The sequence below is a fragment of the Candoia aspera genome, chromosome 2 (genome assembly GCF_035149785.1).
Source record: "Candoia aspera isolate rCanAsp1 chromosome 2, rCanAsp1.hap2, whole genome shotgun sequence".
Lineage (NCBI taxonomy): Eukaryota > Metazoa > Chordata > Lepidosauria > Squamata > Boidae > Candoia > Candoia aspera.
In genome coordinates, this window is record NC_086154.1 from 242,454,837 (window position 1) to 242,470,726 (window position 15,890).

At 41.6% G+C, this 15,890-nt stretch overlaps 2 protein-coding genes across 3 annotated transcripts; both read left to right on the forward strand.

Annotated features, from left to right (window-relative positions):
* Positions 1-3,840: 3,840 nt before the first annotated feature.
* LOC134491732 (molybdopterin synthase sulfur carrier subunit-like) lies at positions 3,841-7,968 on the forward strand. Of its 2 annotated transcripts, XM_063295675.1 has the most exons (4): positions 3,841-4,023; positions 5,320-5,452; positions 6,898-7,019; positions 7,842-7,968. In XM_063295675.1, exons 2-4 carry the CDS (start codon positions 5,420-5,422, stop codon positions 7,966-7,968), a joined length of 282 nt encoding a protein of 93 aa, XP_063151745.1. In that variant the 5' UTR covers positions 3,841-4,023; positions 5,320-5,419. The 2 variants fall into 2 exon arrangements, with proteins under 2 accessions (XP_063151745.1, XP_063151747.1); XM_063295677.1 differs by lacking the exon at positions 5,320-5,452 and having other exon boundaries at positions 3,846-4,023.
* A 1,929-nt stretch (positions 7,969-9,897) lies between these two features.
* LOC134491731 (molybdopterin synthase catalytic subunit-like) lies at positions 9,898-14,882 on the forward strand. Its single transcript, XM_063295674.1, has 4 exons — positions 9,898-10,018; positions 11,126-11,279; positions 13,728-13,851; positions 14,745-14,882. The coding sequence occupies exons 1-4, from the start codon at positions 9,898-9,900 to the stop codon at positions 14,811-14,813; spliced, it is 468 nt and encodes a 155-aa protein (XP_063151744.1). The 3' UTR covers positions 14,814-14,882.
* Positions 14,883-15,890: the final 1,008 nt, after the last annotated feature.

Genomic DNA, 15,890 nt, shown 5'->3' on the forward strand with positions numbered 1-15,890 from the left:
TTACTGTGGACCTGTAGATAAACAAATCAAAATGTGGACAGTGCATAAAATGTGTACCACATTGGCGCTTTAGTAAGAAATCAATATTTCAGTAAATGTCAGAGTGGATGAATAGGCTCAACGATGCCTGCACTGTGAAAGTGATGGGAATTGGCAAAAGCAGGGCAAGGGGCAAACATATAAACAAGGAGCAGACAGGACTATATTCTAGCTGCAACAAAAGCAATTTTAATGATCCAGACTGGACATTAGTCAATAAAATGCACTTATTGTCCTCATCCCATCCATACACACATTACACATATTTGCTGTGCTTTCAACTTCAGTCTCCTGTAGTCTCACTTTCAACATTCAGAGTGATGAAACATATCATAAAATAAAATATGAATAAAAAAGGTGAGCAGAACCGAGACGCAAGTGTGATATGTGCATTACATTATTCTTGTTAGATTAAGGTTATGGAGATTTATTTTTTATCTTAGTAACTTTTCAGAGATCACGTGCCAGCAATAGATCAGTCAAGCCATATACCTCCATCACCCAGATGCTTTCTTGCATGCATCCATCCAGGGGTCCATAGGGTATGATTAAAAAAAGACAAGATGGCGGTCATGACAGTGTGATTGAAGCTCTGTCCATTTATGAGTTTTGTCTTTTTTGACCACACCCCTGCTTGTTTTGCCTTTTTTCTTGGCTCTCCTCTGACCGGTGCTGTCCTTTTCAGCCCACCAATTTGCAACAACATATTTGAAATAGCTCTGATAAGAGTGAGACAGACCTATCAAGGAATAAGGCTGTCAGGGGGTTTCTGAATCCATACTCGCTCTATGTTGCTGTAATCTGTGCTCTACAGTAGGGGCAACAGACTTGGTTAGTGGAGCTAATTTGCTTGCTTTGCCTTGAATTTCGAGATTCACCAGAGATCCTCCAAAAGGTTCTCAACTCTGAGATCCACTTAGAATTAAAGAAGGTGCATTTGTTCCTGTTTTGAATTTAGGATTTTTTTTTCTCCAATACCAGAATTGGGTCAAAATTCTTTCACACCAAAGTCTTCTCCTGGATTTTCCTGCAGGATTATTCTAAGCAGTCTTCATTATTCTAAGCAGTCTTCATTCACCAGCCAAAAGTTGTTTTTGTTGTTGCTAATTCATTTGGCTTACCAGAAATTTGACTGATTGTGAATGACATTCTCTTTTCTTTTGTTTAGGTCCTTCCTAGTTCTTTTTAAACAGGTATCTCCCAGTGACTGCAGGCTTATAACTTAGCTGTTGGAAAAGACTCCTGAGAATACCATGGACAGACAAGAAAACAAACAAATGGATCATTGAACAAATCAACCCAGAGTTCTCACTTGAGGCACAAATGACTAGGCTCAAATTATCCTACTTCACATAAATATGTGAAGACCTAGCTCTCTGAAGAAGGCTCTAATGCTGGGAAAGGCGAAAGCAAAGAGAAGAAGACAACCAGCAGCAAGATGGATGGACCCAGTTACAGCAGTGATGGATCCAGCATTGGAAGATCTGAAGGACCAGGTTAGGGATTGGTCATCATGGAGAAAAACTAACTACAGTATGTGGTCACTAAGAGTCAACACTCACTTGATGGCACATAATCAAACCTCTCTCTCTCTATCTATTCCATCTATTATCTGTCTGTCTGTCTGTCTGTCTATGTCTTCCCATAAAAAGTTTGCCTAATTTAGAGGTGATGTGTGGATCATGATAAATAGTGGACTTTCCCAAATACTGCTATCCAGTTAGGTTGGGATTACAGCTCCCAAAATTCCCAGCAAATATGGGCTTTAATGCTGAAGTTGTAATCATAACACTGGATGCAAATGGAGTTGGAGAAGACTGACAAATTGCCAACCTTCAATTTCTGACTTATTTTTAAAATTAAACAAAATTATGGATGGATTCTGTCTTTAAATTCTCACCATGGCTTTGATTTCAAAGGCAAAACATTTGGTGGACTTTAAGTACAATAACAACAACAGTGGTCAAGATTATCCTATAATACTATTTGCTTAATGAAATCCCAAAACAAAGCAAATTTGTTTATTTTAAACACTTATATGGCTGCCCATCTTATGTGCCATAACCCTGGGCACCTGTGAATGGCTTACCAGTCTAAACTTTGGCACTGTATTCAGCTGAATTTATTTCAAAATGCATGAACTTATTCCCAATGTAAGTCTTTACTCTCCTGAAAGTAAAACAAAGATACATGAGAAAACTGACCGTAAAGCATACTCGTAAGAAAATATACATTCCTCTTCCCCACTTTAAACTGAGAATACATTTTACCTTGATATCAGGGAGTAAAATGACAATCTGCGTTTTTAAAAAATGTGCAGCTTTGCATAAATGGAGAAAATACTCTGCATATGCTTCAGACATTTGCATCAAAGCATTGCTCTTCACTACTATGCTAATAAATGGTTATATGTGTTATTCTCTCCCCTAACACTTTTGTGAAATAAATTGCACAAATATTTGTTTTTTCATAAAGTGCCTTGATGTGCATATTTATAAATTGTTTAACATATGTTGTATATGTTTTGACGTAAGTTTTACACCCTGAGGAAGTGTATTATCTTTACCAAGTCTTAGGTCTGTATTTTAATTTGGGAAGTGCTCTTTGGTGCAGAAAGGTCATAAACCTAAGAAAGGGGATGAGCAAGATAAATAAACTTTTCTCGGTGCTGAAGATAAAAAACCCCTTGAGTTGAGCTGTACTCCTGGAGAACATATGGGAACGTCCAGCCGAGTTTTTCTTTTTGGCAACAGTACAGAAGGGGTTTGCCACTGTCTTCCTCAAAACCTTTTGTTAGCTTCCCAGTCTAGCTACAGCCTTGGATTCCCTGGGCCCTGTCCGAGAGTAACTAGACTAGATCCTGCCTAGTTTTGCAACCTAGAAAAAGTCAGGCAAATGCTGCCAGCAGCTGTGACTTTACCAGCTTCTCTTTTCAGGAGGGAAGAAAACCAAACGGAGCCGGCCGGCGTGTTCCCTTCCCCTTCTTTCTCTCTCCAACTTAAGGTGTGTAGAAAAACACAGAGGAACCCGGTGAATCGTGGGCAATGTAGTTTCCCCAAAGGCTGCTGCAACTGAGCAACTTTTGGGCAAAACTCCGCCCTCTCTGCAACTTTGGGGGTAGGTCCGGCCCTGTCTTTTCTTCGGCAGTAATGGGATGAACGTATCAGCTGTTCTAGGTCTTGTGATTCCTCGGCAGAGGGAACTAATGAGAACGGACGTACCGTTTTCTTTCTTTTTTTTTTCATTTGCATTTTAATGAGTGCTTCAGTTAATTAACTCCCGTCAGGGTAAATTCCTGGGCATTCCACGGCCAGCTTTGCCATCAAGTTGGCAAGACTGATGGAGGCGATGGGTGCTGCAGGCCAATTCATTCTGGGAAACTAAACCGGCCATCCCACACTACAGTAGTGCCCTCCAGGGCCGCTGGAACTACAATTCCCAGGCTTCTTTGCAAACGTGGGGCCTGTGCACGCGAAGGCTTCTAGGAATTGTAGTCGCATCGCACTTGGACGGCGCTCACTCGAAGGCCCGGGCAAAAGTAGCTTTACAGATCGCTGTGTGCTTGTAAATAAATTGATCCACTTTAAGGGAACCGATTCTCCCAGATTACCTTACAGTGCAATTAAGAGAGGGAAAAAGCTCAGAAGTCCGACTTCAAGGCGGGTAACTCCCATATAAACAACTCCCAAATACATTTACAAAAATCATTTTAAAGGTGCAATTTTTGCAAACATTCCCCAACTAGAACTGCTCCCGATTCTTGTTTCGAAGCTGTGCACGCCCACTCTGGAGAGCCAACCCACGAAAGGTGGGGCAATTTGGAGGTGGTGCAAAGCGAGTGGGTTGGCGAGCCTGTGGCGGCAGCGGCCGCTATTTCTGGAGCCGCAGCTGCTCCTAGGCCCGCCGCAACTGCAAAATAATTGTTAGCGGAGAAGGGCGACCTGTTTGGAGCCCCTCCAGGACGGCGCATCAATGAGCTGCGAGGTACGCCAACTTCACTCTCGTCGGACCCCCGCGGTAAAATCTGCGCTTGACCCTTTTTCTGCTTAGGTACCCCGCAGCGCTAAGCAAGCATCCCGAAAGGCGCAGTCCTGCAGAAGCTTCCGGAGCCCCCGGTTTGTCTCGAAGCCACGCCCCCTGGGGGGAGAGAGAGAGAGACGGACCATGGGTCCCCATTGGGGTCGGGCCCCCTGCGCGCGATCCCGTTCTCAAACAAGGTGTGCAACGTGACCCGCCCTTCGTCCCGGCTCAACCCTGAAATCACTTTTGGATCGATCCTGTGAAGCTGAGCAACCCCTATCTCGCAACTACTCCAACTCCCATTAGCTCTGGCAACTTAAGGATGATGGGCGTTGCAGTGATTTCCAAACGCTATTGGTCACGCACCTTATCAGTAAAATTGCTGAGCATGCACCTTTATGTATCTTGTAGATTATATGCCTGTTCCACTGTACTAATACATACATTTTAACACTCATATAGGGAGTATATTCTGTGAATTAAGCATTAGTCCAGTTTCATTTCTTGTTTGTTTTTTTAGAAAAATAACTGGCATTCTAATATTTTCTTGTATACCCTTTGGAAACCCTGACCTAGAAGACTATGCATTGCCTGCCTGTATTTTGAAGTGTTGAGCTACCCATGGGTTTATTTTGTAAGGACTTGTAATTCCAAGCAGCTTTCTTTGGCCTTATTATTCTAGCTTTTAATGAAGCCAATTAACTCCTTGGTGTCTCACTCTGATTCTAACAGAACTGCTTTGAGTTTTTAAAAGTAATTTCATCTCCACTGGGGTTCAATTAATTTGGCCGTGCTAGAAGCCAAATGGATTTTAGTTGGATTTGCTTTTAAGGTTATATATTTTCAGAAGTTACCTACTTGTCATTTGATATTTCTGTTCTGCTGTTGAACTTGGAGGCATTGATGAATAAAGCAGCTTGAGCTTTTAAATTGTCTAATCTCTAGAGAGCCTTCAAAACTTGTTTGACAACCCTCTTTTCATCCACCCAGGATGAACTGCATTTTCCTGGAGTAATTTTAGTACTTGCTGGGGTTGCAATACTTCCTCTATAGCAAAGGTGGAGACTTCAGATGTAGTTGAAATTCAACTTCTCTTATCCTTTGATTACCTGGGGCTTATGGGAGCTGGAGTTGCAGTATTTGGAAGGTTCTTCACTCCTGCTGTATGGTATCAGTGCTATCTTAAATCAGTGGTATCCACCAGGAGAGGGTGAATGATTATGGCTGCCACGTTGACTTTTTTAACCTCCCGGTCTTAAGTTGTATGGAAACAGGACAGTTGGAAATTGAATTTTGGAATGCTTTGGCTTCTGTGGGGCTGAGATAAGGGCCAGCATATGGAACAAAGCTTTGAGGCTGAATGCTTCCTTCCTGTCACTGTCAGCCCTTCAAGGTAGTCCAGACAGCCAAAACCATGAGTACTAACACTACCTTTACTGTAAGGTTATAGTAGCAGAATCTTGCAAGTCTGAAAGCACTTCCCCCTCCCTTGCCTTTACTTTCCAGGGAACTAGGGAGGGTCCCTTCTGAGATGCTTTCTCCATTCCCATTCTTGTTTGACCATTGTTAGGCCGTGGATCCTTCTCCTGTCTCCCAAGGTCTTTCTCACAGCCCAGTACAGTCACCTACATGGCCTGGAAGTCTTTGAAACATTTGCTTCCATTTTTTGGTAATTGCATTCTGCTTTGGGGGCATTCTCTCAATTTTTTAAATCTTTGGGACCAGATATCTCTTACAGTGTACATACGGATGCATATTATTCTCCTTGTGTTTCAAAAACATATTCGTTGTACATTTGAATGCTTTTATTACTTCAACTTATATGCTGTTCCAATTCTGAAGCATTAATGTGTTTATTTAATTTCAGTTACAGCTGAATACAGATTAAATCCTCGTGGGCTTAAATCAGAGGTTCTTAAACTGGGGATAATTTGGGTGCATCCTGGATGAAATGGAGCAATTCGTAATTGCTTGTTTGTGAGTTGAGTTTGGGGCTGCTACTGCCAAGATGCTTGTATAAAACAATAGAGTCCGATTCTGGGGGGTGAGGGTAATTAATTAATCAAGACCAGGAAGGGATAATTGGATCAAACAGTTTAAGAACTACCGCCTTGTATCTACCCCTCAGTCGCTCATTTGTAATAGTCCAATAAATATGTTATCTAATGGAGTCCATGGAGGGACCAAAGGAGCCAATGCAATGTTAGCTTAGCCTTTTGCATTGGTTATGACGTTGCATCTACAAATGAAGAGTTGTCTCTATTTTAAAGCTGCTTTTATCTTTTTAATGACAGCAGTGGATCCTGGCAACAGCTCTGCCTATTTAAAAAGCGTGTTTTTTGAATTTCAGAGATAATGAATGACCTAGGAAGTGGTTAGACTACTTTGACACCTGTTCTTTCATTCAAGAAAACAGAGCCATATTCATAAAACCCATCCCATACAATCCAACAGAGTCTGCTTGCTCTGCACTCTGTTGATTAAACAGTGTCATCTAGGAGGACCCAGGAAGTGAGTCCTCATTGACATAGATTCACATAGCCCCAAACCTTCCTGCCTTTAAATGAGCCTTAAAAATTTGGCTTTTCCCCCCAGGTCTTGGGTCACTGTGTGGTTGGGCCCATTTCAGTGGGAAGATGTAATGAGCATTTTTGTTGGTTTGCTCCCTCTGGACCACTGCTGTTCTTTTAATCGTTTTTTAATTGTGAAGCTCCCAAGAGTCAGTCTGGAGTTGGGTGGCCTAGAAATTTGATAGATGGATGAATGGATGGATGGATGGATGGATAAATAAATACGCCATGCAAACATTAAATGTTATTACCTGCTGTTTGAAAACAGGTCACAGTGCTGTATTTTGCCAGAAGTGCTGAATTAACAGGGCTGCGCACAGAGACCATTTCTGTGCCCCAGCAGATAACCTCACTGCAGCTGTGGAGAGAAATTGTCAAGAGACATTCACGGTATGGTGACTTGTACTGGTAAACGCTGCTTTTCTCATGCTCTTACAGTGTAGGGCTGGGTGTACGTGCTCCAGATTATACACAGAATTGCAACTTTAATGGCTCACTGAGCAAAGATGTCATATGGACGTACCAAGGCATGCCTATCACTCCCTGTGCCACTGCTTCCTGGACCAGTTGAAGCTTGAGTGGTCTTCAACGGCAGCCCTTTGTAGAGTGCATTGCAGACATACAGCTGTGAGGTGACTAGTGCATGAGTGACTGTCCAAAGGGCCTCCCAGTCCAGTAAATGGCACAGCTGGTACACTGAATGAAGCTGTGCAAAGGCACATAACCCCAAGTTATGTGGCCAGTGAAACCTACCCCTATACCCCTTATTCATCTGACTTTCTACATAGGATAGGTTAAAATAAGAAAAGAATTTTAAAAAATAAAAAAAATGGAATTTGGCATACTGCAGATCCCCAGTCAGTAGTTTCACTTGGACACTAAATGGACCCTGTAAGTTTTCTCACAAAATAGAAAAGATAAGGGAATGAAAATCCAGTCTGTTTGAATAGAATCCTGGCCAGGAAAAGGAGAAAGGTGAGCAGGGATTGTCTGGAATGCCAGCTAGGGCAGTAAGAAGGGATGGCAGGTAATAAATAAGTGCTTTGTGACTGGTTTTATCTGGCCTGGTAACCATTTTGGGGATGGAGAACCCTTCCATATGCATTTTGTGAGAGACCCCACAATACTTTCTGCAAATTCCAATCCAAAGAGGTCAGGGATCTGGAAGAAGCAGATCAATTATTAATTTTTACCATTATGTGTTTCCTTCAGACTCGCTGATATTGAAGATCAAGTTGTCTTTGCCATTTGTCAGGAATACGTACCCCTTGGAGATCAGCAGTTCATCCTCCACACAGGGGACGAAGTTGCCATCATCCCACCTCTTAGTGGAGGTTAGCTCTAGGAAGATACCCACAGGTATGTGATGGTGTTTTGCTAAAAGAAATATTGAATCGGGAAATGGGGAGGGAGGGAGGGGGAGGAAGAAGAGGAGGAGGAGAATCAAGATGAGATTTCTCTACAGTGCTTTGGGTTTGGACTCCAAAAGGTGCTTCAAAGCAGTCAGGAGCACCTTCTGGCACAACTTTCAAGCAGTCATGTTTTTCCTGCATGTTCTGAAGCACGTTTTGGAGATCAGCTCTGACGTGCTGCATAGATGAACCAGTAGCATTGTAATGAAATTTATTGAATATATATTAATTGATAATAACTTAAAACAGCATTCCTCAACCCCCCAGATGACCATGGCTACAACCCCCCGAGTTCTCAGTCAGCATGATCATTGGCCATACTATCTAGAGATGGTGGGAGGGAAAGCACAACAGAAGGGCTCCAGATTGGGGAACAGGGCAATACATACTTAGAAAATAGTGTGGGAAAAACGTCATCCAAGTATCTTTCTGGTATTCATTAAAGCTGCCTGTAGTTTTTCAGGTTTCGGTATGAGTGTGAAAGTGCTGGACCCAAGAGAACCTAGGCTCTTCTTAAAGGGGAAAGTAACCCCATCCACAAATATATCTCCCAAATTTTAAAATCCAGCCCTGGAATCAGAAACAACTCCCCATCTTGTCTGACTTTAGCCAGCAAGCTAGCTCATTAAGCTGATGAGCTTAATATTCATTTATGGTCCACACCCAGTCTGTAATCACCTTGAGGCAGATGGAGATTCTGGAAGAGATGAGATGTATAATGTAGTATCATCGGCATTGTTCCAAGCCTGCAGGTGGTCGTTCCTTGAAGTTTGGTATATATGATAAATATCGTCAGTGACAAACTAGAATCCTGTTGAGATCTCCAAGAGCTCAAGCAGAAATCTTCCAATATTACTTTCTAGCGTTGGAGCAACTAGAGAAATAGGAGGGAGCTAAGCAGGTTGTCTGCATATGGCCAGTTATATCACAAACGCTGCTGAGTGATCCAAAGACTTCAATGGAGTCAATAGAGTCATGCTCCCTCTGCATCTTTCTCGGTACAAAACATCCATCAGGACAAATAAGGCAATCTCCATGACAGATCCTGATCTGAGCCCAGACTGAAAAGGATCCATAGAATCCACTTGCTAAGCGGCTGTGATATTCCTTGGAAGAGTAGAGAGCGCATGTTCCATAAAAGTCATTGGTTATTTACAGTCCCATCAGTTGAACCCTCCCCTTATTTCAGAATCTCCTAGAGTAGGGTAGGTGGTTTGAGCCCCTATAGGCTTCAGCTGTGGTCCCCAAAGCATCTTTGGAGACAGTAGTTCTAAACTGTTCAACTTCCTATTTACAGGGCTTGCTTCTTAATGTCTCCCCTCCCTCCCCCAGTTCGTTTCTCCAGTTCTTTGTCAGAGGTTTCAGTGACAGAGGGCATGATGATGGTGATGTCTGATAACACTGCTGGCTCCAGCATTCTTCAGAAGCTGAAATAAATAAGTGCACCATCCTTTCTCCCAGTCTCAAGAAAAAGTGCCCATTGTCTCCTATTCTAGAACTTACAGTCTCCCAGTTTCTAGCCTGATGCCTTAACCACTACACTGCACTGGCTCATATTTCAATATACAAGAGAGATTTTGCTGGATGACGTTGGGCCAGTCATTCTCTCTCACCCCTAGGAAGGAGGTAATGGCAAGCCACTTCTGAAAAACCTTGCCAAGAAAACTGCAGGGACTGGTCCAGGCAGTCACCAGAAGTCAAAACTGACTTGAAGGCACAAAAAAATTAGAAATAATCTGTAAGGCAGTTGAACCAAGCAATCCTGTTTATGACCTGTGCTGTAATCTAATCCCCCAGCCAGGCAAGGAGCAACTTGCAAATTAATTGTTGTGTCACTTCTTTGTTCTAGAGAAGTCATGAATGAAAGTGAGGATGAACCCAAGGATATGGTTCAGTTGAAGTATGAGAAGCTCTCACTAGAGGAAATAGCAGCCCTGGTCATTTCTCCTTGCTGTGGAGCTGCATCTTTCTTTGTAGGTAGGTTTGATACATGAAGCTCTTGGTCAGAGCTGAGCCCACCAAATTATCTTTTTCCAAAAATCACTCCTACTTGGAGATTGAAGATTAGATGACCAAATGTAGGAGCCAAAGGCTTTCACAGAGCAGGCTTAGAACAAGGAAAAAACATTCAAACATCAAACATAATTCTAAACCTTGAGGATTAAACCCACTTACTGAAAAATAAAATGCCTGCTGCGAGGGCCATCACTGCCAGGGAAGCGTGGAGGCATCCATATGCACAAAGAACTCTTGATGCTGCACGTGAGTTGTCTGCTTTTGAGGGCTTCACCTTGTGGCTCCGATTGCAGATACATATTGTTCTATTCAGGGATCTCAGATGACACTTAGAGCATCTTATCTATGCCCTTGAAGGGGGTGGGAGTTTCATCCTTCACAATTCCCAGGTCCGTGATGTGCCAGTACAATTTGCATGCCTGAACCAACTACAGTGACATGAGTTTTTTTTTTAAAAAAGCGGGTGGGATTGCTACATTTATGGTAGTGTGCTGCATCCCTAAAATAAAGAAAGCTGGTTAGGAGTGCTTGTACTAATTTCAGTTTTCTGATAAGTCCTTGAGAATTCACACAACGCGTGAAAACACTGAGGTAGACCACATTTAGCCTAGTATTACCCACCTATCCTTTTAAATAAATAAATATGCATTTATTAAAAATACATTTATAATTATATTTATTTATTATACATAATTTATTTATTAATAATTAAAAATGCTGGAAATTAAATTGAGGCCTTTTTGTACGGAGCAAGTATGCCATTCTTGAGCTTGGCCCCCAATCAGCAGCTGGTCTTACTTGGGGATGCCTGCACTGTTAGGGAATCTGTGGCCAAACCTTAATATGGTAGAGAGATGTGTGAACTCATTGTAGGTCTGTAGCCCATGATTCATGGCTAAGTGTTATGCAGAAACTAGGTTATTGTGGCTTATTCAAAGGATAGGCAAAACCATGCTTAACACAGAGATTGTTAATTGCCCATTGATAAAGCTCTTAAGTTTAGCCTTCTGTCAAACTAAACTTCTTACTGGCCCAGAATGTCTGTTAAGTGTTGTCCTTTCGTTTCAGGCACTACGAGGAATAACTTTGAAGGGAGAAAAGTCATACAATTAGAATATGAAGCCTACACAGCAATGGCAGAAGGTGAATTGAAGAAAATATGCACGGATATTAGATTAAAATGGCCCTCTGTGAAGCATATAGCAATACATCATCGACTTGGGTAAATACAGTTGAAGCATATGCTGTTCCTGCTTTATTTTACTAAGATTATGTGCTTTTGGATCTGATGTAGACAGATTTGTGAGCAAGCAACTCAGCCTCCCTTCTGGATGAGGGCATATGTAGGAAGTTGCCTCATAGCAAACTAAACTTTGTCTTATGGCAGCCCTCAGGCAGACATTTTGTCCACCCTCTCTTCCTTGACTCCTTATTCAACATAAGGGTTAAATTTGAGGCTTTGGTGTGGTTCCTGGAGTCTCATCCTGGTTTGCTGTGAATGTTGGCAATGATGCAGTTGGCCATCAGATTTGGAAAAAACCCGACTTTCTTACGTTATGGCTCAAGGGAGAAAAAAAAGTGACATGAAAAGTACTCAAACTGGAATGAATGTACAATGTATAGATGAATTGTAAGCTAAATGGGAGGAGATGGGCGGGGACAAATTGGATAAATAAATAAATAAATGTCAGAATGGTTTTAGAGTTGAGCTGCTCACTTTTTAAATGGCACCTCTTGTGTCTTTTCAAGTGCATCACTTGATGACAAATTGGTTGGTGTATTTCTCAGACAGACGATGCAGAAAATTTTTAGCAGCGATGGCTAAGAGATACATCTTTCTCTCCCTCTTTATATGAAGTGCTAAATATTTATGTATATATCACCTCTTTGGATCTTGTGCAGTCACTTCCCTGACTGTTTATAACCTCTGTTTTCCTGACCTGCCTGTTTTCTAAATTATTCACTCAGCCTCACAGAACTAAGTGTTGCCCTCAATCCAGGAAAGATTATCTTTGTTCTGATGCTGCGATTTTCAGATCTTCTGCTTACAAAGGGTCCTTTTTTGATGGATGAAGAATGCATTGGACATGATTATAGCATTTCAGATATCAGCAACCCCTTCCCCCATACCTCACACCATTTGGAAAAAGAGTTTTGGGAAGGCTGTGTGATACACAGATTTTACTTGGTGTTATCAAGTCTGTTGTGGAATGACACCACATATATCCAGTGTCTCTAGATACATAATATAAATCACAGTATTTTATACTATACTGTAAAAATAGAGAAATTCCCCCCACAAGGGGGCATGACATAATGTGACATCTCTAACTCTCTGATTTGAGATCTTAAGGGAGGGTGGACCATATACATGTAGACCTCACTTACCAACCATCTCGTTTAGCGACTGTTCAAAGTTACAGCGATATTGAAAAAGTAACTTGACAACCAGTCCTTGCATTTGTAACTGTTGCAGCGTCCCGTGGTCACGTGGCTGCCGGTTGTGTGCTTTGCAACTGGCTTGCAACAAGCAGAGTCAATGGAAAAGGCGGTAGTAAAACCACAAGTAGCAGTCACATGATGTTTTGCTTAACAACCATGGTGATTCACTTAACAACAGCAGAAATAAGGTTGTAAGTCCAGCTCAGTCACATGAAGTTTCACTAAGCTACCGCGGCGCTTAGCGACGGAGTTGCCGGTCCCAGTTGTGATTGCTAAGCAAGGACTACTTGTATATCATTCTGATAGCTATTTTGGAAAATGTTAGATTTCAGCCTGACTGGCAGCCACTAACTAGCTGAAGCACAGTCATGACTTGAGTTTCACACAGAAAGCTTATGTGAACAGTTAGTCAGCCTACTTTGAGACCTTATGGAAGAAAAGCAGCTTTTTGCTTTCCAGATATTTTGAACTACAGTTGGCAATTGCTTGCACTGTTCGTAATGCGTGAGTCATAGTCCAAAATCTGAGGGGCATTAGGTTCCCTGCCTCTGTTTTTCAGAACCTCCTGACCAAGAGTGTTTAGTATGGCATTTATTTTTGCTTAGAAGCACAGATGGAGTAAAGGAAATGGAGCTTTAGAAGAGCTGACTGCTACATGTCTCTTATTTTTTTTATTTCCATTATACATCTACTGATTACATGTCTGTTACAATATGTGCAATTTGATTTCTGTAATGTCCATGTATATATCCTTTTGTCGTTTTAGTTCCTTTTCTTGTCAGTGTTACTATTTTATTTTCATTTTTCCCTAGTTTGTGTGTTATGGTCATAAAAAGGCGATAGAATAATGACTGACTTGCACAGACGGGGGCTCCAGACTATCCCTAAATGGTTACCTGGGGTGCTGGGCCATTTCTGGCTTGTGTACCATTACCAAACTCTTAGTCGAAAAGGAGGCTCTGCTTTCCTATCTAAACAATTGATCAGGCTGTTGTTGCCGAGGATCTCTTCTCTAGCTTTTCTTAATTTGTTTTCCTGTTGAATCTTACCTTGGAAAACATAACCACGAGTCACACAACATCTCTAATTTGAACTTCCTAGAACACAGCCCGTCTTGTTTGCGTCGGTTTGTGTAGTAGTTGACAACAAGGCCTTTATTTTGTCCTTGACAGATTAAGCTAATGTGGCTAAAAGCCACAGCTAATGTTACCTTTCTCTTCCTCTTTAGTTTGGTTCCCGTTAGCGAAGCCAGTGTGATTGTCGCAATCTCTTCCCCCCACCGAGCCGACTCTCTCAAGGCCTTGCAATATTGCATCAATACTTTAAAAGCCACTGTCCCTATATGGAAAAAGGTACGTGTGTTTCAGGACTTCTGCTTTGGAAAAAGGACAGTGCTGAAAATCACATGGTCTACAGGACTGCATCCCAGAAGCTGTGCCTGGCTTCCCCCTGCAGAGTTGAAGATGGGCTCCCACTAGGGATGGCGCCATCCAAAAGCAGATTCTTCTGCCCCTGCTATTTTCTGAGATTAGTTTCCTAAGCGGACATGCAAAATGGACAGGAGGTTTAAAACATCCCTCTCTCTTCGGTCCTGTGGGCAACTTAAGACTAGACAGCAGCTGTTCCAACCCAGTGTTTCTTAACTTTATCAACTTTAAGATATGTGGACTTCAGCTCCCAGAATTCTCCAGCCAGTAGATGCAAACTTCCGTGACAGCCAGTGAAGCTCGTTGAGAATGCGCTTTGACTTTGAGCAAGTTTTGCTCTACAACATGCATACTTTCTGCTAATCATTTGGAGAGAACTCCCTGGATTGATGTTCAAGCAGTCTGTTTTTTTTTTTAAGTCTACAGTTACATATATTGCATAGCTTTGATCCAGAGAGTTGCTTAACTTAAGAAAAAATATATATATTGCTTTGGGCTCCAGGAAAGAAAGTCTGCATGGGACACAGATGCAACCTTTTTCCCGTCTCATCAGACTGATCCTCAGGCTGTTTCTGCAGGAGGGGGTTATGCATACACACCATATGTGCATCTAGCATCTTAACTTCAGGGCTGTTGTGAAAAGTATCTGTGGGTGACTCTGCTTATCCCTGAATTATATGAGATGTTTTTATATTTTAATGGAATCCAGCCCTGACAGTAACCTAGGGAAAAAATGTAGCTGTTGCATTCGGGGTAGTGAAGAAAGGGGTTAGTTTTGTAATGGTGTAATTCTTATCCGTGATGTTTTTTGCTTACAGGAGGTCTATGAAGAGGAATCTTCTTGGAAAGAAAATAAGGAATGCTTCTGGATCAAGAGAGAAAAGTAAAATATTAATCTGGCAAGAGAGTAAGGAAGACTGCTTGTGTATTAAAACAATATGGAAAATAAATTTCAGATTTTGGATGATCATTTTTATAAATGCAGGAAGCATTTGCAACATGGCCAGCTGTTTACAATACACAATGCTTGGATTTTTTTCTCTGTGGTAATGAGCCTAAATCCTTAAAGTCAGGATTTACTAAAGTCAGGACATAGTAGAATTGTACTCCAAAATTGGACTTGTACAAATTATGGTTCTCCAATTTCTGAAAGGAATGAGAGAGAGAATGAAATCACCCATCCCATTTATTTAGGAATACTACTGCTTTATGCAGGCACCTTTGTATCTTAAAACCATTGTCTAACTCTTGGTCCTTTCAGATCAAATCACCTTTTGAAGTTTTGAGTATGCTACAAGTTCTGTGGTGGAACTGAAATATAATGAAAGCCATAGTAATGAAAAAATATAGTTCTCACTGACTTTGCCCGCCATCATCGTAAAATTAGATGACATCCCCAATCACCATAAAATTAGGGTAAGGGCCACAGGGTTCTCACTAATTCTATTAAAAACATGGCAAGAAAATTAAAGTATTAGTACACAAAGTTTTATGGGAAGCAGTTCAAAGTTTAAATCAGTGTGCCCCTCAAGAACCAGAGGAAGAGAATGGACAATGCATATTCTATACTGGCAGTGAACTTCGTTGTTTTGGTGTCTTCAAGTTAGTGTTGACTCCTGGCAACTGCCTGGACTAGTCACTGCAGTTTTCTTGACAAGATTTCTGGAGTGGTTTGCCATTGCCTCCTTCTGAGGGCTGAGAGAGAGTGACTGGCCCAAGGTCACCCAGTTGGCTTTGTGCCCAAGACAGGACTAGAACTCATGGTCTCCTGGTTTCTAGCCTGATGCTTTAACTATTACACCACACTGGCTCTCTTAGCAGTAAACTTTGCATTAGGAGAATATAAAAGATCAGCAACAACAAACTTCAGATGTATTTTTGCAAATGCTGCTTGTTTCCATATAAACAAATGTATTTTCCAAATTTTTGAACCAAACTATTTGAGGAAAAAATTATGTAATAGA

Bases quoted from the DNA above. Each gene is read 5' to 3' on its own strand.
- LOC134491731 (XM_063295674.1), top strand. From the start codon at position 9,898: ATGAATGAAAGTGAGGATGAACCCAAGGATATGGTTCAGTTGAAGTAT. The intron at 10,019-11,125 runs GTAGGTTTGATA...CTTTCGTTTCAG, and splicing joins AGCTGCATCTTTCTTTGTAG to GCACTACGAGGAATAACTTT. The intron at 11,280-13,727 runs GTAAATACAGTT...CTTCCTCTTTAG, and splicing joins GCAATACATCATCGACTTGG to TTTGGTTCCCGTTAGCGAAG.
- LOC134491732 (XM_063295675.1), top strand. From the start codon at position 5,420: ATGCTTCCTTCCTGTCACTGTCAGCCCTTCAAG. The intron at 5,453-6,897 runs GTAGTCCAGACA...GTTTGAAAACAG, and splicing joins GTCACTGTCAGCCCTTCAAG to GTCACAGTGCTGTATTTTGC. The intron at 7,020-7,841 runs GTATGGTGACTT...TGTTTCCTTCAG, and splicing joins ATTGTCAAGAGACATTCACG to ACTCGCTGATATTGAAGATC.